Source organism: Paramacrobiotus metropolitanus, unplaced genomic scaffold, assembly GCF_019649055.1.
Source record: "Paramacrobiotus metropolitanus isolate TYO unplaced genomic scaffold, Prichtersi_v1.0 Parri_scaffold0000008, whole genome shotgun sequence".
In the NCBI taxonomy this organism is placed as follows: domain Eukaryota; kingdom Metazoa; phylum Tardigrada; class Eutardigrada; order Parachela; family Macrobiotidae; genus Paramacrobiotus; species Paramacrobiotus metropolitanus.
Genome location: NW_026570228.1, coordinates 1,452,007 through 1,479,633, shown reverse-complemented (window position 1 = coordinate 1,479,633; position 27,627 = coordinate 1,452,007). Strand labels below are relative to the sequence as shown.

The 27,627-nt window shown below is 44.1% G+C and overlaps 5 protein-coding genes and 1 long non-coding RNA gene across 6 annotated transcripts; 4 read left to right on the top strand and 2 right to left on the bottom strand.

Annotated features, from left to right (window-relative positions):
* Nucleotides 1–6,281: 6,281 nt before the first annotated feature.
* LOC129582864 (rho-associated protein kinase 2-like) lies at nucleotides 6,282–8,613 on the bottom strand. Its single transcript, XM_055474489.1, has 3 exons — nucleotides 8,016–8,613; nucleotides 7,024–7,925; nucleotides 6,282–6,497 (listed from the first exon to the last, which is right to left on the bottom strand). The coding sequence occupies exons 1-3, from the start codon at nucleotides 8,611–8,613 to the stop codon at nucleotides 6,282–6,284; spliced, it is 1,716 nt and encodes a 571-aa protein (XP_055330464.1).
* A 2,365-nt stretch (nucleotides 8,614–10,978) lies between these two features.
* Nucleotides 10,979–11,606, top strand: LOC129582863 (atrial natriuretic peptide receptor 3-like). The gene is made up of 4 exons (XM_055474488.1): nucleotides 10,979–11,081; nucleotides 11,160–11,198; nucleotides 11,274–11,360; nucleotides 11,517–11,606. Exons 1-4 carry the CDS (start codon nucleotides 11,013–11,015, stop codon nucleotides 11,604–11,606), a joined length of 285 nt encoding a protein of 94 aa, XP_055330463.1. The 5' UTR covers nucleotides 10,979–11,012.
* A 181-nt stretch (nucleotides 11,607–11,787) lies between these two features.
* On the top strand, nucleotides 11,788–13,237 carry LOC129582862 (atrial natriuretic peptide receptor 1-like). The gene is made up of 4 exons (XM_055474487.1): nucleotides 11,788–11,823; nucleotides 12,024–12,200; nucleotides 12,453–12,612; nucleotides 12,904–13,237. Exons 1-4 carry the CDS (start codon nucleotides 11,788–11,790, stop codon nucleotides 12,957–12,959), a joined length of 429 nt encoding a protein of 142 aa, XP_055330462.1. The 3' UTR covers nucleotides 12,960–13,237.
* A 520-nt stretch (nucleotides 13,238–13,757) lies between these two features.
* Nucleotides 13,758–15,998, top strand: LOC129582768 (uncharacterized). The gene is made up of 6 exons (XR_008689683.1): nucleotides 13,758–14,284; nucleotides 14,347–14,388; nucleotides 14,551–14,575; nucleotides 14,732–15,038; nucleotides 15,650–15,736; nucleotides 15,813–15,998. It is a non-coding gene; the product is annotated as an uncharacterized LOC129582768 (long non-coding RNA).
* A 297-nt stretch (nucleotides 15,999–16,295) lies between these two features.
* On the top strand, nucleotides 16,296–17,120 carry LOC129582767 (atrial natriuretic peptide receptor 1-like). Its single transcript, XM_055474378.1, has 2 exons — nucleotides 16,296–16,560; nucleotides 16,795–17,120. Exons 1-2 carry the CDS (start codon nucleotides 16,390–16,392, stop codon nucleotides 16,960–16,962), a joined length of 339 nt encoding a protein of 112 aa, XP_055330353.1. The 5' UTR covers nucleotides 16,296–16,389; the 3' UTR covers nucleotides 16,963–17,120.
* Nucleotides 17,121–20,868: 3,748 nt separating this feature from the next.
* On the bottom strand, nucleotides 20,869–22,663 carry LOC129582613 (uncharacterized). Its single transcript, XM_055474163.1, has 3 exons — nucleotides 21,835–22,663; nucleotides 21,284–21,680; nucleotides 20,869–21,213 (listed from the first exon to the last, which is right to left on the bottom strand). The coding sequence occupies exons 1-3, from the start codon at nucleotides 22,459–22,461 to the stop codon at nucleotides 21,200–21,202; spliced, it is 1,038 nt and encodes a 345-aa protein (XP_055330138.1). The 5' UTR covers nucleotides 22,462–22,663; the 3' UTR covers nucleotides 20,869–21,199.
* Between the last annotated feature and the right edge of the window lie 4,964 nt (nucleotides 22,664–27,627).

Below are 27,627 nucleotides of genomic sequence, written 5' to 3'. Positions count from 1 at the left end.
AACATAGCCGAGAAGCTGATTTTTCTTCACGACTCGGTATTTGCTACTGTGATTCGCGATGACGATTTCGAAGTATTTTCCCCTGTGGTCCGTCACTCCTGCCAACGGTTGCACTTCAGTTTCCACTTGTGGGACCGGTGTAAACATCAACTTGTTTTGAGCCGGTGCATATTTTCCCATCTTGACCTTTACACGTGTGCAGTTTGACGGTTTCAGTTTAATTCTTTGATCACTGTAGACTTTAATCACGTCTTTCGACATTCTAGCTTTTTCCACTTTCAATCTTCTGACTTTAATATCCTTTTCTTTTTCTTCATCTACTTCGTCATCCTCATCCAAGTCCATTAAATCCTCTTGCTCCGAGAGGTCACTTACACCTGAATCTTCCGAAGTTGTTGAGTTATCGCTTGAACTCGTCCACTCGGAGTCGGAGTTACTGCTCTCATATTCTTGTGCAGTGGCTTGACCTTTGTCAGCCTTTTCGAGTGGGCGTTCATCAACTCCCTCGTCTTCCGATGAAAGGTCACTTTCGTTTTCTCGCGAATCGCTAAGTTTTTTCGTTTTCGAATTTTTGAGCAGAGGTTTGTCCCCTTCTTTTGCCTTTCGTCCATTTCGTGCAGCGACTCTTGGGTGACTCCTTACTACTCGAATTCTCGTTGGTGACCTTTCTGATTGGTCGGAGTTTGACCTTTCTTCGTCCGATTTTGACTTTTCCAGTTCATTTATTTCTTCGGGACTCGTTAATGGCTTTTCGGTCAACTCGACCGGCGGACATTCCTCACCGTTATCGAGTGACCTTTCCCCGTTTTTTGCCTCAGTTACTGGGTTTTGCTGTTCATTCGATATCCTTTCAACTTCCTCTTTGAACTTCTTCCACATTTCTCCTCTGTCCGTTAACATCTGCGCAATGTCGAAAGCCGACTTTGAACTTCCTTCTGTTTCGTTCGATTGTCCTTCGGCTATCTCTTGAGCTGGTTCCTCTTTCTCTGCTTCTTTGACAGTCCCTTTATTGGTTTCATCCTGTTGAACTGTTTCGTAACCTTTAGGTCGGTTAGGACCAACAAAGATGCAGTTTGCCATCAGCTCTTCGGTGACCCATTCATCATTTGGAATCGTTTCATACATGCACCATGTATCACCGCCTCGTTCGGGGTAGTCCACTCCATCTGGATCTGGTGCAAAGGTCACCTTTTTCTTTTGCACTAATCCCGGTAACCTTCTTTTCCGGGTAACCTGTAGTTCTCGCATCTCTTTTACGTCAAATTTGGGGATTTCTTCCTCGAATTTCTTCCAGTATTTCTCGAATGCTTTTTCGTTTCCCTCTTTTAACGCGTTGTAGTACACTTCAAGTGATTCGTAGACAGGTGTTCCAAGTCCTGCCGGGAAAATAATCGTTCTCCCTTCACCTTTATACATGTGGTTCACACGGAAGTCCCAGAAAAGATCAACTCTCGCTTCTTCCCACATTTCTCCTTCCTCGGTCATTTCTTCTATCTCTCGTTCAAATCTCCTTTCTGTTGCTACCGGATCGAGAGGATCTTGGATTCCTTTCTCGACACGTTGCAACCAATGGTTTAGCCATCTGCCTCTTCCAATTATAAAACTTTCCACACATGACAACCACGTTCGATATCTATTCCAGTGATACCGTTCGATGTGTGGTTTCCACATTCGTTTGTCCGCATGATGCTTTTCGCTTTCTTTTGGGCATGACCTTTAAGGTCTGCTAATGCGGCATTACATCTTGGCCATTCTGAAGGGTCATCTTGAGAGGCATTTTCACAACACTCCGCGCATTCCCATTGTGGTTGCACTCTGCACGGATCCTCAAAGTAACCGTGGTGACAACTCCCGGCTCGTTCTTCTGGAGTTAATGTCCTTTGACTCGCTTCAGGTTTAACCTGTTCCTGTACTGTGGTATCTTCCTCACATTCGATTGGAGTCACGCTTTTATCCTCAGAGGATATTTCAATGACCTCTGGTTCTTTTTCTGTTCGGTGACCTTTCAATTGTTCGAGTGCCTTGTCGCGGATTTCGCTTGTAAACATCTGTTCCTCTTCAACTATTCGTTTCAAAACTCGTAACCTTTCACTCTTTTTATCCTTCCCCACTTTAGCCGTCTTTATTTCCAGTGCCTCTGGTACTGGGATAGGCTTTGCCCACTCCATGTCTGGCACAAGAGATTGTTTCGCTGCAACTGCCGCTTCTTTCTGTGTGGCAATTATCTCTTCAATCGTTGGTGACCTTTCGGTAGCAGGTCGTGGTTCGAAAAAGGGTTCCTTTTGAGATTCACGTTCTGTTACTTCCTCTTTGGTTTTATCTGGTAGCCTTTCATTTTGGGTAGCAGATCGTGGTTCGAAAAGGTTCGAATTACGCTCTCGTTCCAAGTTCTCAGTTGCTGGTGACCTTTCGTCTTCCTTTCCCAGTGCCTCTGGTACTGGGATAACTTTTTCAACTTTTCCATTTTCATTTTTCGTTTCCAGTGCCTCTGGTACTGGGATAATTTCTTCCTGCTGCACTTTTGTCATTCCCGGTGCCTCTGGTACTGGGATGACCTTTTCTCTTCCCTTCTGTGTCAGCAAGGTCCGATTTAATGTCTTTTCGATCTCCTGCTGGATTACTTGCAACTGCTCAGATGGTGACAATTCTTTTCGCGTCATCTTTTTCTTTTCGTTTCCCGGTGCCTCTGGTACTGGGATTAGCGCTTTATTAACAGTTTGAGCCTTTTCCCGTTTTGCAAGTTCGGTGACCTTTCCGACTTGTACTTTGGCGACTGGTTTTGGGTCGTCTTCTTTTTCTTCTTCACCTTCATTATCCATCAGTACAAATTTCTTTTCCAAGAAGTCGAATCCCAGCAACACCTGTACGTCGTCACACTTCGGTCGGACGTAGAAGGAATGTTCGCTTGTCTTCTTTCGTAAGGTCACTGGTGCTACGCAGTAATGCGTCACTAGGAATCCTGACGTTCCGCTAATTCCGTTTATTTTCACCAGTCTATCTGGTGGCAATGGGAGCATATGAAGTCCATTCTTCTCGCAAAACGGTTTGCTGATCAGCGACGTCTCAGCGCCGGTGTCCAGCATTGCGTTGACCTTTATGTCTCCCACTTTCACTTCGTGTGTGTATGCTTCAATTCTCTTGGGCAGTTTTCCATTTTGAATCTTCAGTGTATGAATCTTACATTTCACAGGGATGAGTGATACTGGTCCTGGATCCATATCGGGAAGCACTTGTCCTTTTGCTGGAGTGCTATGACCTTTCAATATCTCGCTCAACTTATCAATCCTATGTGGAACGTTAGTCCGAACATCGTAATATTTTCGCGGCTTTTCTTTATTTGTTCGCTTCTCTGTAGCCATTTTATCACCGGTGACCTTTTCCACATTCTGCACTTGCTCATTTGCTTTTGTGCTATCCATGTGACCTTTAGTCACTTCATTTATCGTTTGATGGATCAGTTCCTCTTTACGGTTTTCATTTCGTTTATCTCTCAGCTTCTCAATGACTTCACTTGTTATTTGGTCAGCTCGCTTCAATTCGTCTTCTTCGCTATCTTTCATCTCATCTGGTGACCTTTCATATGTAACCATGTCATATCCCTTTTCGGTCATCCATTCGATCACCTTCGCGGACACTTCATTGTTCGTTTTCGTTGGGTCAATTTGCGAAGACATCCCGTCTGTTCGGGCTGGTGACTTGTCATTGGCATCCTTTTGCAGTGCCTCCGATAAGTCCCGTGACCTTTCAACTGCGCTACTCTGTTGCGTTTGCGCTATCTCATTTGACCGTCCTTTTTGTTCATTTTGCGCTAAGTCCTGTGACCTTTCGTTGCGCTTCATGACAAATCCGCCGTTTGTCAGCTTTTGTATGGGGACTTTTTCTCCGTAATTCGGCGGTTTATCCTGTGGCGGAGCATTACGTGAATGATTCCAGTCAGCGAATGTCTTCTTATATTCCTCTGGATTGAATACTGGGACTGGGTTCGGTGACCCTTGCGCTGGTTTCCCGGTAACCAACTCTTCTAGTCGCTTTCTTTCACATTGCGTTCGCAACTGTTGCATGTCCCAGTAATCCTCTTGTGACATTCGCGCTTTCTGTTTCGCTTTTGGTGTCACGGGTACCCACATCCCGTGATTGCCGTTCGGTCTGTAGGCCACTTTTTGCCACTTCTCCTTCTGTTGTAGTGTTACTGCGTCCACAAGTGAGTCGTCGGAGTTCTGTGCCATTTCCTTATTCTTTTGCTGCGCTGTTCGCAGTGTCAAGTCTGTTTCTTGACCTTTTAACACGACGCTGTCGCCGTGACCTTTGCATTCGCACTCGCTCCTTGACCTTTAACTTGGACTTTTCCAGCAGAAGGTGACCTTTCATCTTTACTAATGACGGTGATATTCTGCTTAATCCATTCTTGCCTTATTCGCTTCTCTTCTTCGTCTTCTGAACAATTCCAAAACTTTGGCTTTGGTTCCCCGTAACAATCGCACCTTGGCTCATTTGCCTTGTCGTTTTCTGCCAAAATTTTTCGGAATTTTGCGTGCTGTTCATTTTCCTCTTGCGCAGTGTCGTTCTGCGGTTTCTTCTGATTCAGGAGCGCCTGTTGAATCTTTGCATTTCGTTGTGCGCGTCGTTGCGCTAACACTTCTTCGCTGCAGTACGGTGACCTTTGATTTTGCTGCACTTTTTGCAGTGTCGCGCTACCGTCACGACAATTTCCACTCGCAGTACCCTTCTGCGGTGACCTTTGGTCCCTTTGCGCGCTTCCACTCGCAGTACCATTCTGCGGTGACCTTTTATCCACTTGGATGTTTCCACTCGCAGTGCCATTCTGCGGTGACCTTTCACTTTGTGACGGTATCCCTATGACCGTTCCATTTCCTCTTTGCGGTGACGGCATCCATATAGCCGTTTCTCTTTGCTGTGACGGCATCCATCTAGCCGTTTCTTGTGGTTGCGGCATCCATATAGCCGGTCCACTTTGCTTTTTCGCTGACGGCATCCATATAGCCGTCGCAGTGGTCACATTCACTGCAGTACCATTCTGCAGTGGTGACCTTTCCCTTTTATCCGGTGGTTTAGGGTCGGGTCGATCAGTAGGCTCACCGGTGCCTACTGATCTTGCCCGTTTCCCTGAACCGGCGCCCCACCTTGTTGTACGCCTTGCACATTTGCTTGTTGTTGTCCGATATTATTTGCCGGGTTAGGATTCTGTCCGCCACCGTTATTATATTGGCCGCCACCCTGTTGGTAGTTTCCTTGGCCGCCGCCATTGTTCTGGCCTCCTCTGAAGTTTCCGCGGCCGAAGCCTCTGTTTCTTCCTCTGAAGCCGCCGCGGCCGAAGCCTCCACGGCCGAAGCCGCCATTCTGGCCACCGCCATTTCCATTTCCGTAGTTCCCGTTTCCATTCCCTTGTTGGTTTTGGAAGTTTGCCTTATGTTGGTACCATTGGGTGATGAGGTCATATCCGTTTGCGACCGCTGGGCGCCAGCCACCTATAGCTCGGAGGCGTTGCCACTCGTTAAAGGCAAACAGATTCGGGTTCTGTTCTGGTGGTGTATTGGCGAACTTGCACCCCTGTGTCTGATGGTTGCCGTACATACAGTACTGGCACATCTGCACGTTGTTCGCCACCCATCCATCAATCATCTGGAACTTGAACTCTGTTCGTGATCCTTGATTCTGCTGTTGATTCCCTCTGAAGTTTCCTTGACCTTGACCTCGTCCCTGGTTCTGGAAGTTCCCCTGACCTCCATTCCAGTTTCCATTTCCGTATCCGTTTCCGCCGAAGTTTCCGTTACCCCCTCCTTGTTGTGGTAACCCCATATTCGGAGGCATATTCTGAGGTGGCGGCTGGGCTATATTCTGGGGAGCCACATTCTGGGCTACTGGCCTCACCTGGGCCGCTGCCTGTATCGCTGCCACCATTGCGTATGTTAACGGTTGCCCGGTCTGACTGTCGATAAAGGTCACTTCCTTTGTGACCTCTTGGGCCGGCGCCTCTCTACGGTACTCGACTGGCTGTTGGACTGGTGCGGCCGCCATCCTCTGTTGCGGTACATTTTCAACTTGGCCTTGGCGGATGGTCACGTATTCCTGATTACGTTGACCTTTAGGCGCCTTATATTTATCTTCTCCCGCTGACCAGTGACGGAAGAAATCTTTGATTTCGGTTGGAGTCCTGCACTGTTGCGTGCGTAGTGCCTTATAAAGGTCACCATCCACTCTACATCCTTCGATCAGGAATCCGACTGCCTGCTTTTCAGTTATGATCCTCTTCGCCTTGTATTTCATAATCGCTTGATAAAACTGATCAAGCGATTCCTTTCCGAGGTCAAATTTCCTTGCCATGGCTTCTCGTAAGCCAAGAACTTCCTCGTCACGGTCTCCATATTCATCTTTAAACTTGGCCATCCATTCTGTAATGGTGTATTCCGTTTCTTCTTGGAGTGCGATTTCTCTCTCTCCTTCGAACCAGGTCTTCGCCGGTCCTTTGACTGCGCTGGCTATTTCAATCAAAATCTGATCGTCAGTGAGATGATATGTCCGTTGGGTGTCTTTGACCAATTGTGTCCACCCATTCACGGCATCGCGACTTCCATCAAAGGTCACCAGAGTCGTTTTGCGTCCCATCGATTGGAGTGCGTTCACTAATCTCTGTGTCGCATCATTGTCTTCTGCCGTACTGGAGTCACTATCGTCATCGTCGTTATTTCGCTTCGCTTTTCCGTAGCGGGACTTCCTTGGGCGTTCTTGCCGGCTAGACGGTCTATCCTGTTTCCTTTCATCAATGAAGATTTTCGTTTCAATATGTGGATGAAATTGGGTGGGATCACCACGATTCGAATGGGAATAAGTTTCCGATGGTGGCTCCTTGTCATCCTTGACCTTTTCCCCGTCCTTTTCGTTTTTGACACTTCCTCTGCCAGTACCGGTTCGTAGCGGCATATCAAAGTGGAAGTTTTTGCCCGTGCCCGTTTCGTGCGCCTTGCTGTAACTGGGCGGGGGCGACTCCACTGTTGAAGTCCTGACTCCATATTGCAGAAGCTGTTCATCTTTGTGCTTATTAGACATAACAAGCGCCTTATTCTCATCCTCAAGGCGACGGACTTTCAACTGGACTTCCTCTTTCTCCGTTTTCAAGTTCTGATTCTCCTCCTTGACCTTTAACATATGTTGGTGGAGTTGGAAAGTCTTCTCCTGAATGACCTTTTCAGTGTCATTCTCCACCTTTTTAATGTGTTCCGCCAACTGGGTCACATCCCTTTCCAGCTTCGTGTATTCCTCGACTGCTGCTTTCAGTTGGTTTTTCGTCTGGGTGACCTCATCTTCTCTTGTCATCACCGTTTGGGTCATATCAATCAGCTCCGTGTTGAGCTTGATAATCTCCTGCGTCTTCTGGTGGACTGATTGTTGCCACTCCTTATCTTTCAATTCAAGTACCGTGACCTTTTCATCCAGGAGGTGTGCCTCGTGTTCCCACCTCATGCCTTGCTCGGCAATTGTCTTAGCAGTCTTTTTCAACTCGGTATTCTCTTCGGTGACCTTTTGAACATCTTCTTTCAACGACTTGTTCTCTTCCATCACCTGCTTAATTTCGTTCTTCAACCGCACACCTTCAGTGGCTGTAAGCTCCCTCAGGTCCTTAGCCACTTTGACAGCGTCGTCGGCTCTCCTCTGATGATCCTGTGATTCTTTTTGAAGGGTTCCGATGTTCTCGTCCCGTAACTTCAATTCGTTTCTCAGCTTAAACACCTCATTGGTGTTTGTCAACAATCGTTGAGTAGCGTCGACGAGTTTGGCCGCGTATTCATCTCGCTTGGCTTCCGCTTCGGTGACCTTAAGTTTCAGTGAGTCACATTCATCCTTCAATTCGGCTAAGTGCCGTGACCTTTCCGCTGATTCTTCGGACATGCTCTCATTAAGGTCACTAACTGCAAGATGACCTTCCATTTCTCTGTCATCTGCCATTTTCAAATATTCATCAGCCAATTCCTTCTGTCTTTCATATTTCACTTTCCAACCGTCTGCGGCACTTTGAAGGTCACCCTGTTGCTGCTCCAGATCGAACAGGCGTGCTTCAAGTGTCGTCAGTCTTTCCCGATATTCCTGTTTTCGCTTATCCGCTTGACGTTCATTGACTTCAAGTTCATTTTCCAATTCACTGACACGTCTCCTCAAAGTTGACGTGGGACTGTTCGGTGACGGTGGTCGTACACTGATGACCTTTCCAGTTTTTGTCCGTTCAATGAGGTGCTCCGGTATGTCCTTGAATGGTATCATACCTTCAGCCCGGTCAGCTTCCTTCATGGCAGTTTGAAAAGACATATTCATCGTTGCTTCATCATCCGTGAAGTAGGACTCGTTCGATTCGTCTGAGACCATTGGAGTTGCCCAAAGGTCATCACCTGCGGTCTTATCGTCCAATGAAAGGTCATCCAGTCCCAGTTCAGCCAAATTCTCTTCGGTGACCTTTATGTTTCCATCTTCCACTTGGGCCAGGTTTACATTTTTATCCTGCTCGTTTGTTCCGCTGGTGGTAGCATCCAGCTGTGATGCTGCCACTGCTTCCGCTCTTCTTTCTGTGGATTTTTCCTCCCCAGTGACCTTTGTCTGGTTCATCGGGTTATCTCCCGCTACAGGTACGAGAGTTTCCTTTCCGTCGCCGCTGGAGCTCTCTTCATTCTGTGTAGCCCCTAGCGCCACTTGATATGTGCTGTCACTGCCTTTACTGTCCTTCCTTGCAAAGGTCACGGCCGCTCGGGTCTGTCTATCATGTCCGACTGGACGCGCGAGCGACTTGTATTCTTTCTTATAGGGATCGATTACGCTTTGTTGTGATCCCCGGGAGCTCCTGCTTCCCTGACTGCTGGTAGATGTCGGTTCCTCTTTGTCTTTGTCCATGTTGATCGGATAACTTGGACGCTCCTGCCAATTGTTCTCACACACGCGTTATTGTATGGTTTATGCGATTGTCCTAAAGGTCACTTTGTACCTCGAAATTTTTTCTAAGTCCTTTTAAAGACTTTTCGAAAAATTTCGACTAAGTCCGAAAGACTTTGATAAAAGTTCGAGAGATTTGCCCTAAAAGGTCACTTTCGGACAAAACTTCGAAACCGTTCTTACAGTCCAGAATACGTTAACGAATGAATTCCTACAGCTGCTGATATCGCTGTACTACTAATCAACTCGGTTCAACTTTGTGAAAGGTCACTGTTGATCACTTTCGGATCGTAAAGGTCACTAAAGTGGGTCAATTTGATCAATTCCAACTTTTTGGTAAAGGTCACTTTTCAAAGTCAAAAGTCAACTTATAGTCTCAAAGGTCACTTTCTGACTCAACTCAACTCGAAAGGTCACTTTCCAGCTCAATTTCTGTTAAAGGTCACTTTTAAGCTCAATTCGATCAAAGGTCACTTTTCCTTTGTCTCAACTCAAAAGGTCACTTTTCGTCTCAATTCTCTTATCTCAAATCAAATTTCCCATTACAGCTAGAGTTCAGCGGAAAATCCCCATTCGGGTTGTTTACGTCTTTCTGATTGGTCTGCTAGCTCAAAATATTCAGTTCAAATTTCAGCCAATCACAGCTCAGATAACTAACCAATGGCGTTAGTCCACTTAGATTTTATATCAGCCTGACGTCACGGTCAACGGCCAGATATGCGTGCCGTGTGCAAAACTCCGCCTACTTTTATGCTCAGCTCAGAACGGACCAATGAAAATTAGCAATTTTACCATCTAACCAATCCCGTAATTAATAACGGGTTTTCTACCTGTTTCCTCGTCCGTTCCACAAGAATCGATCCCGATGATCCAGATTCTTCTTCCACTGTCCGTTCCCGCGCTGCCGCCGGTTTTACCGTAACGGTTGTGCCGCACGCTTTTAGTCGGTTACTGTGCCGGCTGACTGCCGTAGCAACAGTAGTGGCGCTCTACACCAGTTTGGAGGAGTCTGATCTGTCTTTTCCCGTGCGCCCCTTTTGGCGCTTCGCCGCTTGTGGCCCACGGCTTAGGCTTCGCTGAAGCCTTGCCGAGTAACGGTGACACCAGTGCAGGTCTTCGCTGAAGACACCGCACCGAGGAACACCGCCGACTGAACTCTTGAACTCTTTCACAGCAGTGGAACAGCACAGGTCTTCGCTGAAGACACTGTACCGAAACCAAGGCTGGTAATCCCGTCCGATGAGGAACTTGCACCGCTTGTGGTGTTGCGCTTTGCTGTCGGATAGACCTGTGCCTTACTGGTCGGGTTTCACGTCAAATAACAGGCCAACTTTGCCTGACACAATTCAAATCAGAGAACCGCTGTCGGCTCTGCTACCATCTAATGCTAGATCCAGCAGTGATCCAGATACGGAGACCTAAACGGAATAGATCCCGTGGAAGCGAGCGATACGATATGGATCGCGAGCTATGCGGAAACACAAACGTCGCACCGTAAATCGCTGACTTTTAATAATATTGAAAGTCTGTGCAACAGAAAATCAACAACTGATCGGCGCAGCTCGATCGTAAAACGTAGAGCCAATTCAACAGCGTGCAGCGCTGTGCAGCACGTGCTATGCCGCGCCCACTATCAGAACGCAAGCCAATCACAAGAGACACAACACAGACACGTAGTCCAAAGGCGTAGCGCCACAGGCGTAGCGCCACTGACGTGAACGCTAGTGATCCCGGTCTCACATGTACATCCGTATTCGACACTCTGCGTTGGAAGTATAATGTCAGCGCCAGCCGGTTCTATGTGAATGCCACGTACGAGTACAATGTCAGGCATTATTTGGACAAGATAAAAGCTTTGACTCGAGGTAAGTGACAATAGTTTGTCAGCACATGCTTTTCTGCTTCATTTACAACCTGGCTAATACCATCATTAATTTTCGTGACTGGACAGACGTAATTACCTGCATCACTGCATGTAACGTACGACCGGCAGCAGTTCCTTGTGCTGTTTATGCTAACTTTCCAATTCAGCTAGCTTACCACGAGTGTGGTTGTTGTAGTGTTTTTTATAATTCGTGATGGCGGAAGAGCCTGTCTTTGCAGTTATCATCATCATTGCCCATGGCGACCGGATTCGTCCAATCATGGTAATCCAATCCGCGGACATCGCCTGCAACAGCGTGACTGATTACTGATATCTTAAATGTTTCGCTGTGTATTTTCAGTTAGCAGCGTTTGATAAGAAGATGACGGAGGGCGATTATGTGAGCGATTAGAGTACTAATATACCGAATCTGTTTATACTGTGCAAACTACTAATCATTCGTTTTGGTTTGCAGGTTTATTTCACACTTGAACTTTATCTACGCAGTAAATTTTACGGCAGCGTTACCTGGAATACTGGAGACCGAGATAAACGCGATGCGGTAAGAACCAGCTGCAACTAACAATCAGATCAGTGCCCACTGCTAGTTTTTGATTTCTAGCTTATTTTGCATTCTTCCCTTGCATAATACTGTGCAAGTACTGCTGTGCTGAACCGCAGAAAGCTCGTTTCATTTTGCTTTTTGTGTCCTTCTCAGGATGCCCGTACCGCCTTTCGCTCCCTCTTCGTATTATCTCCGCGCAATCCGGATGCCACACCGAATACCGCAAAGTTACGGATGAAATAAAACAGCGCTCTAGAAGTACATCCGGCTATACATATGCCGCCGGGGAGTAAGCTGAATTAAGTCTGATTAAACACCACCGATCATACGCTATTAAAAAATATTCAGTCTAACGCAGCACTAATATTAAAGAAAATCTTGTAAACATTTCTGCTTCATTGTATGAAAGGTCAACCCATTTGCCATGGCATACTATTACGCCCTCGCCATTTACGCCCAGGTAACGGTCAACTGTTTAACAACCAGACGATTTCGACAAGCCGGGTTGCTTCGCAACTTTCTTCGAATCAAGAAGCGTGGTAGAGTTTGACTGCCTCAGTTACAAGTATAACAGCGCGCCAAAATGGTAATCGTAGTTGTTCGCCTCTCAAAATGTCACTTTGCCTAAATTCAGTTTGTGACTTCTACTGTACTGGGTAGGTGTTGAATGAAACTATAGCCAGTGGACGGGATCCCAACGACGGGTACCTGCTTAGCAAGCTGATGTGGAACCGAACATACACCATTTTAGGTCAAGATATCAGCATCAGCCCTAATGGCGATCGCGAGACGGACTGGACAATGAACCAGATGAATGCCGAAACCGGAATGTTTTTGGTACTTTAATCAGTGCGCTAGAACCATTTCTTGAACTATATTCGCCACTGATCCTGATTAGAGATGCGAAGTTAGAACGTCACGCTGAAGACTAAAATAATGTCGAATCAGTGGAATGCGGCTTACTTTACCGCGGTACTCTTTTCTCTCGCTTTACTCTGCTATTCTGCTGCTGTACTCTGTGGATTAAACCGACTTTACAAACTGCTGTTTTGTTTACGAACGGCTGTTATCATTTCTATATGTCTCTAGCCTGTAATGGACTACTCCGCTAAGCGCAATATCGTGACACCTTCTCGTGACCCAGCGGATGACGGCACTCGTCAGATTGTTTGGTACAACCGTAATAGCCCGCCTCCTAATGAACCAAAATGCGGCTATCGTGGAATTAAACCAGAGTGCGATGCTATAAGTATGTGCGCCTCGAAACGGGAAAAGCTATAACTGGATTTCATGTGATTTGCGTATTTTGTTTTTGCCGCTGTTTAATTTATACTTCTACGGCTGGAGTTAATGAATCTGATTCCATACGCTGCTGCATTTAACAGACAAAAACTGTTCAATTTAGAAGGACGCCCTAGCACACGCCGATGTAGCCGTGTACAGATACATAACTGCTAAAAATTCGGGAAAAATCGAATAACGTCACTTACAACACTGGCCATTAATTCAATTTATCGTTACTATTTGTTTTGATTTTCAGAGCAAGGTGCAAGCAAGCAAGGAACCACTATCAGCAGCTTGCAGCCGCTGTCGTAAACTTATTCCAAGCGGTGAAAGGAATGCTCTGAGCATAATTTTATTTGCCGGCTTCATTATCCTGACTTGCAAGAGACACATCGAATCTTTTGTTCCCTTTTAGTATAACGATTTTGATATTGGTCGTTGACACACTTTAACGGTAAGGAGCTGGTAAAAAGTCACTGTCAGCTACATTTTTGAACGTTTTGGTAGTATTATTACGCAAAACACTGCAGGTGATGTTAAGGATTATTAAGATCGCTTCGGGGCTATTGTTTATTACTGCTGCTAATGATTCTCTGCAAAATGAACAAGAGATTTCCGTATTAAGTCTTGGACCACAGCTTAAGTGTATGACAAGACCAAGCATAAACCGACACGCGGTTAATAAATTTAATATTTAAGCAGTAAACCGTGCGAACTTCGAACGAAGAACCAGTTGTTTGTGCAGTGTACTATGTACGCTTAAACGAGTTACCTGTTTTTTTTTTCTCATGCATTGTATGTTTATTCATGCATGCGTTAAGGAATGAAAGGATGCTACAAGTCCTGTCGTATACACCGCCGTCGTCCATGTCCATATATCAGTAGAATGTAAGTACAGTAATTGTCGTTAGCTCACTTAAAGTACGGATTGGTGCGCTTTTGTCGGTTGATGTTTAGTGTTATGTAACAACCGATTAATTAGACCGGCTACCGAAACACTATAAACTTTTGCGTTTAACAGAACTGCCAACAAAGTCAAACAAGTCAAGGTGGTGAACATGTCAATAACCACAAAACTTGACATTCGACAAAGATCATCATTGACAAAACTCCAGTAATGCCTCTGTGCCTTAGAGTAGGTTTTAACTGTCCACCTTTGTGTACCAAACTCAACCAGCATTTATTACCAAATTCAATGCATAACGGCTAAATTTGACGATTTGAAAATCTTACCAGGTAGAAATCCCAATATTACTTGATTCTGGTTGTCAGTGTGACATTATTACTCATGGATCCCAGCCCTCGTCCAGTGGGCCTTCAAAGGACTTCATTCCTTTTCCTATCTGCTTTCACTGCACTTAGCTGTGTACCGGCATCTACCTTGGATGTGTCGTTGGTACAGGTTTACCTGTGGGGAGATCAAACTCCAACCAGTCTGACCCTGGCTGGTCCCGCATTCACCAAAGCCGTGGAAGATTTGGCTCCGTACAAGACACTAATGAATATAACCAGAATCCTGTTGTTTACACGCAATGTAACCACCTGCGACATGATGGACAAGGAAGCAGCATTGTGGGCTACGAAATATCACGATAAGATCGCTACCGGCAACCCTGTTATGGGAATCTTTGGACCCGGTAACTTAATTCAGGACCACAAATTTCTGATGTAACTTTTTGTGTATTTGAGCATGGTTTAGGGTGTCCCGCAACTGCGGCGTCTGTTGCACAGTTAGCGACAAGTAAGTGGCATGAATTTGTTGGCACAGCAATAAAAGAATAATTCTTTGCATAAAATACTAGTACGAATGACGACAATATCTTGCATAACATTAGTTTACTGTCCCGTTAATACAACATATTACACACATATGTTGTACATTTGTACATACATTATTTTGCAGAATGGAATATCCCGATGACAATTGGGTAAGATCAAGCTAAACTAATGTTTGTATAACATAGTAACATACCTTGTTCCGGCATACATAATACTAGTAACATTACGTAAAAATAAAAAAATTTTATGGTATTACATTTTGCAGTATGTTTTGAACTTTTGAATGACGTTAAGCATATTTTTAGCATATCGGGAGACGCCGCTCTTGCTAACAAAAGACGTTTTCCCACACTGACCAGGCTTGCTCCATTCTTTCCGGAAGATCTGACTCGCTTCGTATACAACGTATTGCAAAAATTTAATTATAGCACGGTGGGATTTCTGTGTGATGATAGAGACGACACTTTAGCGATCTACGGGCCAATATGCAAAGTGGCATTTGACAATCTCCGGCTTTTTTTACCTCTTTTCAGCTAGCCGATTTTATGTGAATGCCTTGAACAGGACGAACGTTGAAACACTATCTGGATGAGTTAAAGACAGTAACTCGAGGTAGGTAAATCTTTGAAAGGATTAAGCAAACCCGAGAGATTGTGCGAGCATGTGCAAGACGTAGAGTAGAGATTAAGTTTCTTTTCGTGGGTTAGTTACATAATTGGAAGACAACGTATTTCGGTTTTTATTAGCAGAGGAGCGCTCCAAGCTCTAACACGACAAATTTATAAATTTTTGCGGACACTTGTTGCAAATGTCTACATTTTTCGCTGGCTCATTTTTTAAAGCTCTTGAACCAAAATAACGGGTGAAAAACTTGTTCAGTCTGTGAGTAAATAAAGATATCAATCATGCTTTTGCAGTTATCATCGTTATTGCCCATGGCAGCCGAATTCGTCCTATCATGGTGAAACAATTAAGCATACTGCAATAAAAAAAATGTATGATCGATTATCAACAATATAAAGAACCAGTGATACGTTTTAGCTGTCAGCGTTTGACAACCAGATGACAGGAGGCGATTATGTAACTACTGTATATCATGAGTAATGCATTAAGGTTCCTTCTTCTCGTCCACAAGCATTCGCTTTTGTATACGTTCAGTTGATGTGTGGATATAATTAAATGAAATTATGCTCGATAAGTTAAAATATTTGTTGTCATTACAGGTACATTTTACATTCGAACTATTCCCAAGCGCCAGATATTTTGGCAAAATAACATGGAACACGGGAGACAGCGATAAACGTGATGCGGTAAAAACGAATCATAGAAGTGGCTTTTCCGCAGTTCTTGATTTCCATTTGGCCTAATGTCTAACAACTTCGCCAGAAAAATGAATGCTAATTTTGGAAAGCTGCAATAATGAACTTTCGCGGCTTTACCAATTAGGATGCCCGCACCGCTTTTCGCTCGCTCTTCATTATGTCTTTGCGCGACCCAGTCGCCACGCCGGAATTCAAGAATCATACTGACGAAATAAAGCGTCAGTCTAATGCGATTTATGGCTATACATATCCTGCCGGTGAAGATGTAAGCTAATTAAACTACGTAAAGGATATTGTACCGACTGTATGATGTGACTTCGGTATTTATCGTCATGTACAATTTGATTATTTGTAACCATTGTCGCAAAGATTTCTTTATCAAAGTGTTGTTTAATTAACCCTGGTTTATTCTTATGTTTGCAAGGTCAATCCATTCGCCATGTCTTACTATCATACTGCCGCCATTTTCGGCGAGGTAATTCTGTTTGAAGTCGGTATTTCAGCACTTTTCCTGGGTTCATGAATGTCATCCTCCGTAAACACTACATAGACAATTACTGGCACCACGCCCGTGAAAATTCTGCTCCTTTATCAAGTAATTTCTCTTTTTATGGCGAGTCAACTTGCAGGTCATTTGGCAAATGGCGTATTCGGGAATTGGTGGAGATCCTTATGATGGTGTGACGTGGAGCAAGCGGATGTGGAACCGCACATTCTCCGTTCTGGGACAGGAGGTCGTCATCAACATTAACGGCGATCGCGATGCGGATTGGGCGCTTAAGCAAATGGATTCCAAAACCGGGAATTTTTTGGTCGGTTTAGTGCATTTGGCGTTAACTATGACGCATTTAACTGCTTCCATTACCGCCTAACTTAGGCTGTCGGCTGTCATTTAAAGATAACTAGATAAAGATAACGAATTGTTGTTATCATAGTAAAACTTACGCAATGACCGACCGACAGATATTTTATTACGAACTGTGATACTTATGTCTTGCTTGTGTATCGGTGTGCTGGTTACTTTGGCAAATTCTATTTTGCTTTAGCCGGTACTGGAGTATTCTGCTAGCCGTAAAGCGTTGGAACCCTCCCGGGATCCGGTAGACAAAACCATCCGCAAGATTGTTTGGTACAAGTGTGGTAGTCCACCGCCTAACGAACCCAAATGCGGCTACCGTGAAAAGAAACCAGGCTGTAGACCTGGCAACATTTGAAGGGCGGCAAAAATGAATGAAATAACTCGCTGGCAGAAACAAAATCTGAAGCAAATTTTTTTCTTCTGTCTACGGATCATGATCAGCCAGACCACAGAATTTCGGCGGTTTTGGCGGAGAGTGGGTTGACACAGTCGTTTCGCAAACGTTTGCATGTTCACTGAAGCGATTAATAAGTTTTAAAAATTTCTATCAATGTAACTGGTAGTAAGGCACCGGGGTCGTCTCACCGTTGCCGGTCGCATGACCTCGGGTAAACGATTTTATTTCTTCTAAATAAATGATTGACAATTTGTTTAAGTCATGGCATCGATGTATATAAAACGGGGTTCACAGGGCGATTCGACAACAATAGTACGCAGTAGCTTAAACTTCCCAAAGGCCTATTGTGTTTTTAGTCTATACATTTTACGCAAGTGACAGGGCGATTCGGCAAACGGTGGAACACGGGCGTTTCAGCAAACCATTATTTTCTTTTAAATATTTTTGATTTGATTTGATTTATTGCCTCATGCAGCGGGACAGATGTCCCCTCTGGGCACTTGACACAATTATAGACACAATTTAACTCTTCAAAAGGTAGCCCAAAAATTATAGAAGTATCAGACAAAAACAAACCAAATGTAAAAAATAAAGACAATCAACTAATAATTTTACACAGAAAATGCTGGAAACCACAATGTCGAATCAGTTCTTCAGTAGCTTAGTATTACAAAAACGTTTAACAAAGTCCAGGTTGCTCCAGTAACTGGAGTCCAGTTGACGGTATCCAGTGCACTCCTAAACATGTTGACCGAGGCGTAACTTTCTTTGTCCAGGGGAATTCCATTCCATAATAGCGCTAAGCGACTTGAGAGAGAGTCCGGGGAGGAAGGCAGAGTGTTCCCGCACAATGTTATTGGTGCCGCCATAATGGGGAAGGGATGTGTACATAGCCGCCTGGCTGAACGAGTATTACCTGAAACACAAGAAACAGCGGCAGCAGCTTGCTCATATGGTGGTAAGAAAACCGTTTTCCCAGCGGGATGCGGTTGAAAACAAGTTTGTACGTAAACACAAGGCTCCGTTTCAACCTGCGCAATTCAAAGCAGTCCCAATTTAACTCCTTTAACCGTTCTCTGTAATTGCTGCTACGGAGATTAAGAGAGTCCGGAAAGCGCTCCAAACAACGTTCTAACTTATCTCTGCAGGTTTTATTCGCTGGTGCTACATAAGGGCTGCAATAGTCAAACGACGTAAACACCAAAGATTTAAACAGCTGAATACGAGCTGCAGAATCAGCTCTTCTGAATGCAAAGTTAATCCAACGAGTTTTCTTACGCAGTTTTGTCACTAAATTATTAGTATTTTCTTTAAACTTTAAACCGCGGTCGAACAGTACACCCAAATACTTAACACAGTCGGTTTTCTCTATCGGGTTATTACCGTTAAGGTAGTATTTCGATTCGCAGTTTGGTGCCCGTTTTTTCGAAAAAGAAACATGGAAGGATTTCGAAACATTAAAAACAAGTTTATGACTTCGTGTTTATTTTACACTCGTTACACTGTTACAGTACTTAACTAGGCCACCACATAGTTAAATTATGCGTTACTCGATCCACCTATCTCATAATGCAGCAAAACAGAACAAAAGATATAACAAGCGCTTTTATGAAGAAGTTCTTGTTGCCATATAACTTCATACCAAAATAGATGATCTTCTCGCCGGTCCGTCCCATAACTTTGCCCCCACGTGTCTCGGTAACATCTGGCCACTTTCATTTTTTGCTTTCAGTTGTTTGCTTTCAGTTCGGTTCTTTAGAAGATTACGTTGCATTTAAAGTATGCGTTCTCATCGGGATTATGTGAATTAACTTTTCGAGCATGATAATAATTTCTGGTATGATTTTCGGGCACTTTCGATAAATAATCGCCGTCTGATTACGCTTAGCTGTAGTGAATCGTCCAGCCATGAGCCCTTCGTCCATTTTAAAGCATTACTGTAGCCGCCCGCACAAGTTGCCCCACAGAGTGAGGTATACGGATATTTGGCCTCACATTGCTCGCTGTTCAGCGCAGTGTGTGCAGGGAGAAGGCAGCGGCCGGATCTGCCAATGGAGCAACTTGTGCGGGCGGCTACAGTATATTGGCTTGAGAAATAGACAACTTACTTATTACATGCAAACACAGTACATATATGACAAATTCTAAAGACAGGATGCTGCGTTGTTAAAGAGATAACTATTTGTCATAAATAAAGCTTGCTGAATCGCCCCAAAGGGTTGTCGAATCGCCCCGTGACGAACAATGGACACGGAACTAAAGTTGCGCACCCGGATCCACTGTTGGATCCGGGTTTGCCGAATCGCCCTACGTACCATAAAACGGCTGTCACTGTCGGAATTTTTAATATGATTGCACGCTGAACAGTGTTATCGGCTTATCGCCCACAATAAGTTCTGCACAAACAACTGTTGTATGACTGTAAGACTGCATAGGCATTAATCGCAAGTTTACTGGCAGCTGCAGATTTGCTGCTACATTCGCTCAACTCGGACAATTAGTCTTGAGAAGAAAGCGTGTTGCATCCAGGAGAATCTGCGCACCTTCATCACCGCACTTTCTTGTAATGGCTCCAGTTGATCCGTTCAAATGTGCCGAAATCTCTGTCAGTGCCCTATAATAATAGCAATAATTATCATTTTCATGAAGTCCAAGAATGTGAAAAAAAAACAGCAAGGCAACCAACCTGCAAGCGTTCTCCTGAGCAAGGGAAGCGTTATGAGACTCAGTAACATACGACGACGTGGGATTCACCGAAGGTATGTGAGTAATATTGGCATTATCCTGGTAACAGTCGTACAGGGCGGGCAGGTAGCGTTCCGGAGGGAAAGGCGAGTCGCAGAGCTTCGCGGACAATTTCTGCCATGTGGTCGCAAACCAGCCGGTATAAAAACTTGTCGGTGAACGTTCAGGGCAGCGTTGACGAAAGGCGTTTAAACACGTCTCGCATTCTTGCATCAAGTTGTGGAAAGTTGATCACTTTTGAAAATTCAGCTAGATGATTTATTAATTGGGTAACTTGCCAGTTAATCTTAATAATTATGAGCGCTTTTATTCCTATTTTGTTCGCAACAAACAATAACAGGCCGTACCGGCAATTCCGTTTGGCGATTTCGGATATGTGGTTGGCTTTGTCATCCGTTACGGGCCATCCCACAGACATCATATCTTGAAAAGTGTCACTTAGCTGACTTTGCAGATTTCGACAATGTGTCTCCAGTTCGTCGCATGTTTCTGCCAGTGCCGAGCAACATCCAGTAACAAGGACAAGGGCACAAAGTAGAATCGGTGGGGTGTCCATCCTGTCCACTCTCGACCTAAGCCGCCTTCCGTGCGTTTTGTGTGCCCTCCGTATAATACAGCACACTCTGAGCCCTCTTCTTTGTCACGTCCTGTCTTAGATTATTGATTATCGATCACACCAGTGTGAAAAGAGCCTTCTCAAATAGGGCTTCTAGAACATTTCCGTACCTGCTTTATATGACTACTTTTGCTACGTACGGCGATTGCAACGTTGATAAAAATAACCGCTGCAATCTCTTCTGTGCCATCGACAGTCGCCGATCGACTGAACTGACTAAATTCGAGGAACTGGAAGTCCATTCAGCCAGTTCTTAATAGACCAAACTGTTCGACATACAAGCACAAGCAAATTGCGGCTGTGCTCACAGCAGCGCCGGTATTAGTACATCTGGAATTCTGTTGTCAGCAACTGAATGTACATGGAATCGGCGCATATATTTTTAGATAAGGGTTAGTGCGACCTTTGAATAAGCCGAAATGAGGTTGTTTTCTTATTGAGTCATCTGTTTTGTCACGATTCCTACAAAATTTAGTATGAGTACGCCTTACCAATAAAATCGCTAACTATTGTCGAGTATTTTCCCGCTAAACCACCAAACCACCTTCTTGGTTTTCTGCCAAACCACTACGTCACGCACAAGCCCGTTTCATATTCAAAGCAATCAGCATGTCTCTCTGTATTACCCACTAATTGTACGCGAACTAAAATTTCTTTGACGTGATCAGGTGACGATGAAACCATCGTTGTCCCTGTGTAGTTAATCCAGAAAAACATTTAGCAGAAACATCAAGAATAAAGCCATTTTAGGCATTCCGGGCCATATCCGTCTTGCGTTTTACATTGTTGGTCTTTCAGTATGGACAAAATCTACATAGGAGAAGCCTGTCATTCCTAATTGGGTGGACCTAAACAACAACAGTGCATTACAACTTGCTGGGTTGCACTCAACATTCTCTGAACATTCTCTGTACTTACAGTGTTGAAAAACTACGAAATCCACAGCGAACGGATCATCCATCATCATCTCCCCACAGCTGAAGGTGACCGTATAAGGCACAGACGGCGACCTGTCTGGAGCACGGGCATGCAGGCTTTTGCCCCACGCTAAGAAGTCTTTCATTTCACAACACGAGCAGTCTGATTCTGAGCACAAATTATTCCCCTGGAAGTTGTAAAAATTACTCTTTGCAGCTCTATTTTCAAGCTCAGAAACTGGAACGCGCCACGGTTTAATAGTGGCTAGCACTTCTTTAGGAATTCTTTTTAGGTCATTGTTTTCCAGCAATAATTCCACTAAGGTCAGCTCGAATGCAGAAGAGCTGATCTTGAGACGTTTAAGCGGTGGTTCTTGACAACTGAGATCCAAATAATTCTATCGAACGAAACCGTTTCTTTATCGACTGCTTTGCCAAAAAACACCAAGCTTTTTCTCTTGCTGTGAAAATGCACGAGCGCGTTCGATAATCAAGCAGACAATATGTGAACAGTGAAAATATTACATGCTTAGCAAGTATACGGATACTTACGAGACTCCGCGAAAGCGGCTTGAAAACAGACCAGTCTAATTCTTCCAGTGCATTTCCACCTAAATCTAGATTGCGCAATTTCGACAGCTCCGTTTTCTTTGTCGGCGAATCAACCGAACTGGTCAACGAACGAAATGCATTGATAGCGATCCTCCGAATGTGGTTGTTCCTAAAATCAAGGTGCCTCAATGATCGGAATCCTCGAAAAAGGTCGGCATCCACAAAGTCGATGCGGCTGTTGCTGATCTTTAAGTAAACAATCTGGTGTCTCACTCGATCCAGCAGCTTGCCAATCGGTGGAGCGCTTTGATTGGCGCTTTGGAATCCGCTCAGGTGGACGCGTTCCAAAACTTCCAGTTGAGGAATTGGTTGAAAGTCCTGCCCAATTTCAGCGCAGTACCGAGCGAGCTCGTCAGTGGGCAGGCATCGTATCGCAATGCTCTTAACCGCTTTCGGGATTGCGGTAACGTTGAATGTTGTAGGGAACTGGAAGCGTTCTGCTTGACAGTCTAATTCAAAGCTTTTTGATGATCCTGAAGCCGTGTACGTGCAATTAAAATGTGGTAAAATGACACTGCTGATGACTGGCATCAGCTGCACACTAACAAAGAGCACTAACCAGTACATTGCAGTGCAAGTTTAGCTTTCGTAGACGCAAGGTCGATTACATGACTGTGTGCATTGACAAGAATTATTATCTTTGTGGCACACACAATAACCTGATTATCTGTATGTAAAATGTTAAATACGTCCTGACATCACACGAGACGTTCTATCGTTGTACGTTCGATAGTTCGACAACAACATGTGCGCTGCCATAAGATTTTGGTAGCATAGAGCTACAGTACATGCGTTACCGCAAGCCTGCAACAGGCACCGCATTCAGAATGTTATGCTGGCTCCGTATAAATTAAGCCGCTAAGTATTTTACGAGCACTTATCTTTCATCAAAGATTTATCAGACTGAAAATTTTCTACTTCTTTTTCCGTGTTGTTCACACTAACTGCCCTGTCGACAATCTGCTGCTTGTCATCAACTTGCTTGTCATCAGCTTGTCATCAGCTCAACTTTGCTTCAAATATGCACGTATAGGCAGTATTCTACTCAACTGTTTTGAAAACAGTGCTTTTCAGTCTTACACTGCAATGCTCTAAAATTAACGAGCCTCGGTGTGAAATGCAGTTGGTCCTAATTAAAAGGCGTCATAAATATTTAAAAAGTTTTCACGTTCTAGACTGCGACCGCTCGTTAGGTTAACCGTGAACGGAACAATACCTAATACAGTGGCTCGTAATTACTGCACAAGGCTGTGGCCACTGAAAAATTAATGGAAATGGATAGTTGTTCGGTGGATCATCCAGCAATTGCGATATCGTGCGTTTCAGTAGGGTGTCGTTCTAACTTGCATACTGCATAGCTAACCTCGCTTTCTTCAAAAGATGTTTCGTTTTATTTATACTGCGTCTAGAAAAAAAGACTATTTGATGGCGTTTAAAAAACTTCCAGTATCGGAGTAAATCCATCGATAAACCAACATCGGAAACCACATTGTTATGGTGCATAATCATATTCTACATAGCTCCTCTTAATCTGTTTATGCGCTGTTTATTGTATCTTTTTTTGTCAATGAAGAGGCTAATCACCCCCATTAACATATACTACAGTATATATCGTCAACTGTCTGCTGTTGTACGCCATCAATACCGGCCGTCACTGCGTAATAAATTATTGTATTCACTATACCTTTTTTCAAAGGTATGTACGGGCTGTTCGTATGTATGACACGTACAAACAGCCCGTACATTTATAATTTATTATATCTATATATTTATTCTAGTAATACATTTGCATTACTCGAAATTAATGCATTCGTCTAGATTAAGGCGTCTAGCATATAGCGTTGTACATTTCTGGCATAATGTCGCAGTGAACTTAACCGTCGCCTCCGAACGAGAATGAGATACGGGCCAGCTGCAAAAAAATGAGTGGCCCCATGCCACGAAAAGCAAATAATTCCAAGTAAAAGGGGGACAGGCATACAAAAACTAAATGGATTTACTGCACTGTTGCCGCTTATAACATCAGCACAGTAACGGTAAACGATCCAGCGACAGTACGGTGAAAAGTTGCAATCAATAAGAAATGGAAACGAGTAGGCGCTTACAATAGAAAGATCATTCCATTCCGCGGAAGTGGTCTTGCTGGCTGACGCGCAAACGCCTGCTGAATGATCTTTCAAAGATCATTCGGTATGTAGACGGTACCGCTTCAGCCAGCAAAAGCGATATCGTGTGTTATTTAGGGCGTTGTTCCAACGTATCTCCCGGTTTACTTAAAAAAATAGGTTTATTTGGCATTTTGTTATCGGCACAATACAATACATTTACTCATGGCGTTTAATAACACCTCGAGTACTAGTCTGAATTCCTCTTCTACAGACATCCGAAGCCACATCGTTATGATACATGTTTCAGCGATTCAAGCTCCTCTCCAAATGCTGTACATATTATTCGTCGTATCGCTGCTTTTGTCTGCGAAGAGATTTATCACCCCTTTCAACATCTACATCTCAACATTCTGTTGTTGTATGCCGTCAGTACGGGTCTTCATTGCGCCAAATATTTGCACATGCTGATAACAGGACGATTTGTTGACGTATCTACGGCCACCATAATGGTAATATTCGGATCACTGCCGTATGTCATGCTAATGAGACGGATTCAGGCGCGTCGTATCTATCTATGATACCACGTACGTATTTCCCTGTTCCGGATTGCTTTTATTTGTATTTTATAGTGCGGTTTCATCAGCTGTTCAGTGAAAAATTTGACGTTTAGATCCTGCGTCGACGCCCAGACAATCGGCAAAAGGAAACAGCAAATTTTCGTCGGATCCACGATTACGCTATTCCTCGGATGGTTGCCGCCAGGCTGCCAGCGATTGCTGCACTGTTATATCCGAGTTTGGCTATCGTCCAAGAAGCCACTACGTTAGCTAGAACATTGTGGACCTGACAGTTTTTCTTTTGTGCTCGCCCTTTTCATGGAAGCACTCTGTGTTAAAGTTAAATTACAAAAATGTGTTGCGCTGTCTTAATATTACAGGCCACAAATCGCGTGCCGTTTATTGCACTATTTTTACATAAGATATGCTCTTATTTTGTTGTTCAGTGACAAAAGGATAACCGCTACTTGTTTCGGTATTTTGTCAACATAAAAATGAAGCTGCAAAACAGACGTTTGACAAGAAATAACGGTTGTGACTGTACAAGTCAACCACTGGATTCATGTACAGTACACATTTTTTTACATCTGAGCTGACCATGTTTAAAAATAAATGGCGTCCCGGTTCATAAACTACCCTGGCATCTGCGGTTGTTTAGGAAAGATGTGGAACTGCGGGAAATGATTAATTCACGGGGCCATGCATAAATATCTTACAATAATTGCCGAGATTCTTTATAAAAGTATAAAAAACAATCCATTTCGCGGATATTATGCCATGCTTAGCCGTATCTTGCGGTTTAAGTACGGTAGCCTATAGACTAAACCTTTATAAGAAAAGACTGTCTTCCTAATTGTTGCGATCATGGACCTAACCAGCAAAAATGAGATACAAATTATTAAGTCCCACTCCAGTTTTTTTTGAACATTTTCTGCACTGACAGTGCTGTAAACCATGAAATCCAGCGAACGGATTATCCATCATCATCTCCCCGCAGCTGAAGGCGACCGTATAATGCGCCGATGGATACTTACTTTGAGTAGTGGCATGCAAACTTTTGGTTTACGTTAAAAAGTCGTTCATTTCACAACACGAGCAGTCCACTTTGGGGCACTCCTGAATAAGATGCGTGATAAATAGTTAAAACTTATACGGATAGCTCACATGTTTGGTAGCTGCTGCAGGTAAGGCCAACGCAGCGGCGGTGCAGCAACGCGCACGTACAGATACTACGCAAGGCTGTGGTCATTGAAAAATTTATGGAAATGAGTAGGCCACTACAATGGACAGGTTATTGCTGGGTGGTTGCGCGTCATCCAGCAGCAGCGATATCATGCGTTCCAGCAGAGTGTCGTTATAGATATCCGCGCATGCGCAGTTAACTTCAGAATAAAATCAGTCTATTTGAAATTTTATGCTCGGCACAAGAAATAAAAACATGGTGTTCAATAACACTTCCAGTACTACAGTAGGTCCATCTATAAGGGACATCCAGAACCACATCGTTATGGTGCATATTGCGGGGATTCTGGCTCCTCTTCATCTGTTTTATACGTTGTTCGCTGTATCGGTGTTTTTGACAGCGAAAAGACTCCTCACTCCCTTTAATATCTATATTATCAACATTCTGATGTTGTACGTTCTGCTGACGGGTCTTCATTGCGCAACATACTGGCACATGATGATAAACGGACAGTATGTTGATAACGAGAAACCGTGGTGCACCATTGGCAATTTCTCCCTATGGATCGTAGCTCCAGCCGGTGGAGCCGGGCACATTCTGCTGGCCATTAACCGGATTTGGGCGGTCACCTTTCCACAATCGTACCGCATCAAGAATAATAAGACGCTGGCCATGGCATCCTGTGTCTTGATGCACGTTATCGTGGACGGAACGCGTTTACCGAATTTCATCGTCAGTGTGCTGATGCCGTCGTCTGACGGAAGCGGCTGCCGGTTTATCGCACAGATCTTTCCGGCTCTATTCCTCACCGTACGCTATTTGTCTACGGCCACCCTGGTGGTTATATTCGGATCGCTGCCGTATGTGATGATAATGCGACGGATCCAAGCGCGTCGTATTGTATCCGTAGCACGACGTACGTACAATAGTCTTGGTTGAAAATTTGATACCAAAATGAACAAAAACAGTGTACAGAAGGAACACATCACCGCGCATTGATCGCCAGAAATGTGTCGGAACAGTTAACAGCTTATTTGCGCAGTACATGGTAAAAATAGCACCTACGTTTATCAGTAACTGTTTTACGTTGTATGTACTATGTACTGTAATTCCGTTTTCCCGTTTCCTTCAATCAGTTGTTTTAGTGGTGATTTCTATTGATTAGATCCTTCGTCTACATCAAGACAATCGGCAAAAGGGAACAACAGGATATATATTGCATCAACGATTGCTTTATTTCTTGGATGGTTACCGGCAGTGATCACTACGGTGTTCTATCCGGGTTTAACTGCCGCTCAGGAAGCCGTTGCACTGGCTGGCAAGCTGTCGAATATTGTTGATGCGACAATTTTTCTTTTGTGTTCGCCGATTGCACGAGAAGTGGTTTGCATTAAACTGCGAAAATGCATTGCGCTTCGTTAGAATGAACGCAACCAATCACTTATTACTTACTGATTTAAATGATTTTTTCAGGGCTGTTTCTCGCAGTTTATGCATTTAGTTTCTTTACAACTTACGTTTTTATCGTAACTGTAAGGTGTGCCTCTCACCGCCTCGACAAACGATCTACAGCTTGGTTTGACAGATTGTGAAGAAAGAGTATCGATGCGCGATAACATATGTACGAGTAGAACTCTTATCAAGTGGACGATACAGTCATGATTAAATTCTAATGACTCAAATTTTGAAGCGCACACATTTAGGCATTTATAGACCGGGATTCATCGTGCCAGTGGTACTAGGCACACAGGTTCCGGCACGAAATAGTAAGTTAGTAACACGTTTTTACTCTTTAAAGAATGCTATTCGGCTTTGACTAACATTTTGCAGGGTTTAGTGGCAAGCTAAACAAATACAGGTACTTTTTATAAACATTCAATATTAT

Excerpts from the sequence above, each read along its gene's own strand:
- LOC129582864 (XM_055474489.1), bottom strand. The coding sequence starts at position 8,613 with ATGAACCAGACAAAGGTCACTGGGGAGGAAAAATCCACAGAAAGAAGA. Across the intron at positions 7,926-8,015 it reads CCTTCAAAGTGCCGCAGACG|TTAGTGACCTTAATGAGAGC; the intron begins GTTGGAAAGTGA and ends GTCATCTTGCAG. Across the intron at positions 6,498-7,023 it reads AACAGCTTCTGCAATATGGA|CCAGCGCAGTCAAAGGACCG; the intron begins GTCAGGACTTCA and ends TGATTGAAATAG.
- LOC129582863 (XM_055474488.1), top strand. The coding sequence starts at position 11,013 with ATGGCGGAAGAGCCTGTCTTTGCAGTTATCATCATCATTGCCCATGGC. Across the intron at positions 11,082-11,159 it reads ACCGGATTCGTCCAATCATG|TTAGCAGCGTTTGATAAGAA; the intron begins GTAATCCAATCC and ends GTGTATTTTCAG. Across the intron at positions 11,199-11,273 it reads AGATGACGGAGGGCGATTAT|GTTTATTTCACACTTGAACT; the intron begins GTGAGCGATTAG and ends TTTGGTTTGCAG.
- LOC129582862 (XM_055474487.1), top strand. The coding sequence starts at position 11,788 with ATGGCATACTATTACGCCCTCGCCATTTACGCCCAG. Across the intron at positions 11,824-12,023 it reads CCCTCGCCATTTACGCCCAG|GTGTTGAATGAAACTATAGC; the intron begins GTAACGGTCAAC and ends TGTACTGGGTAG. Across the intron at positions 12,613-12,903 it reads ACCAGAGTGCGATGCTATAA|AGCAAGGTGCAAGCAAGCAA; the intron begins GTATGTGCGCCT and ends TTTGATTTTCAG.
- LOC129582767 (XM_055474378.1), top strand. The coding sequence starts at position 16,390 with ATGGCGTATTCGGGAATTGGTGGAGATCCTTATGATGGTGTGACGTGG. Across the intron at positions 16,561-16,794 it reads CCAAAACCGGGAATTTTTTG|CCGGTACTGGAGTATTCTGC; the intron begins GTCGGTTTAGTG and ends ATTTTGCTTTAG.
- LOC129582613 (XM_055474163.1), bottom strand. The coding sequence starts at position 22,461 with ATGTACTGGTTAGTGCTCTTTGTTAGTGTGCAGCTGATGCCAGTCATC. Across the intron at positions 21,681-21,834 it reads AGCCGCTTTCGCGGAGTCTC|AATTATTTGGATCTCAGTTG; the intron begins GTAAGTATCCGT and ends TTCGTTCGATAG.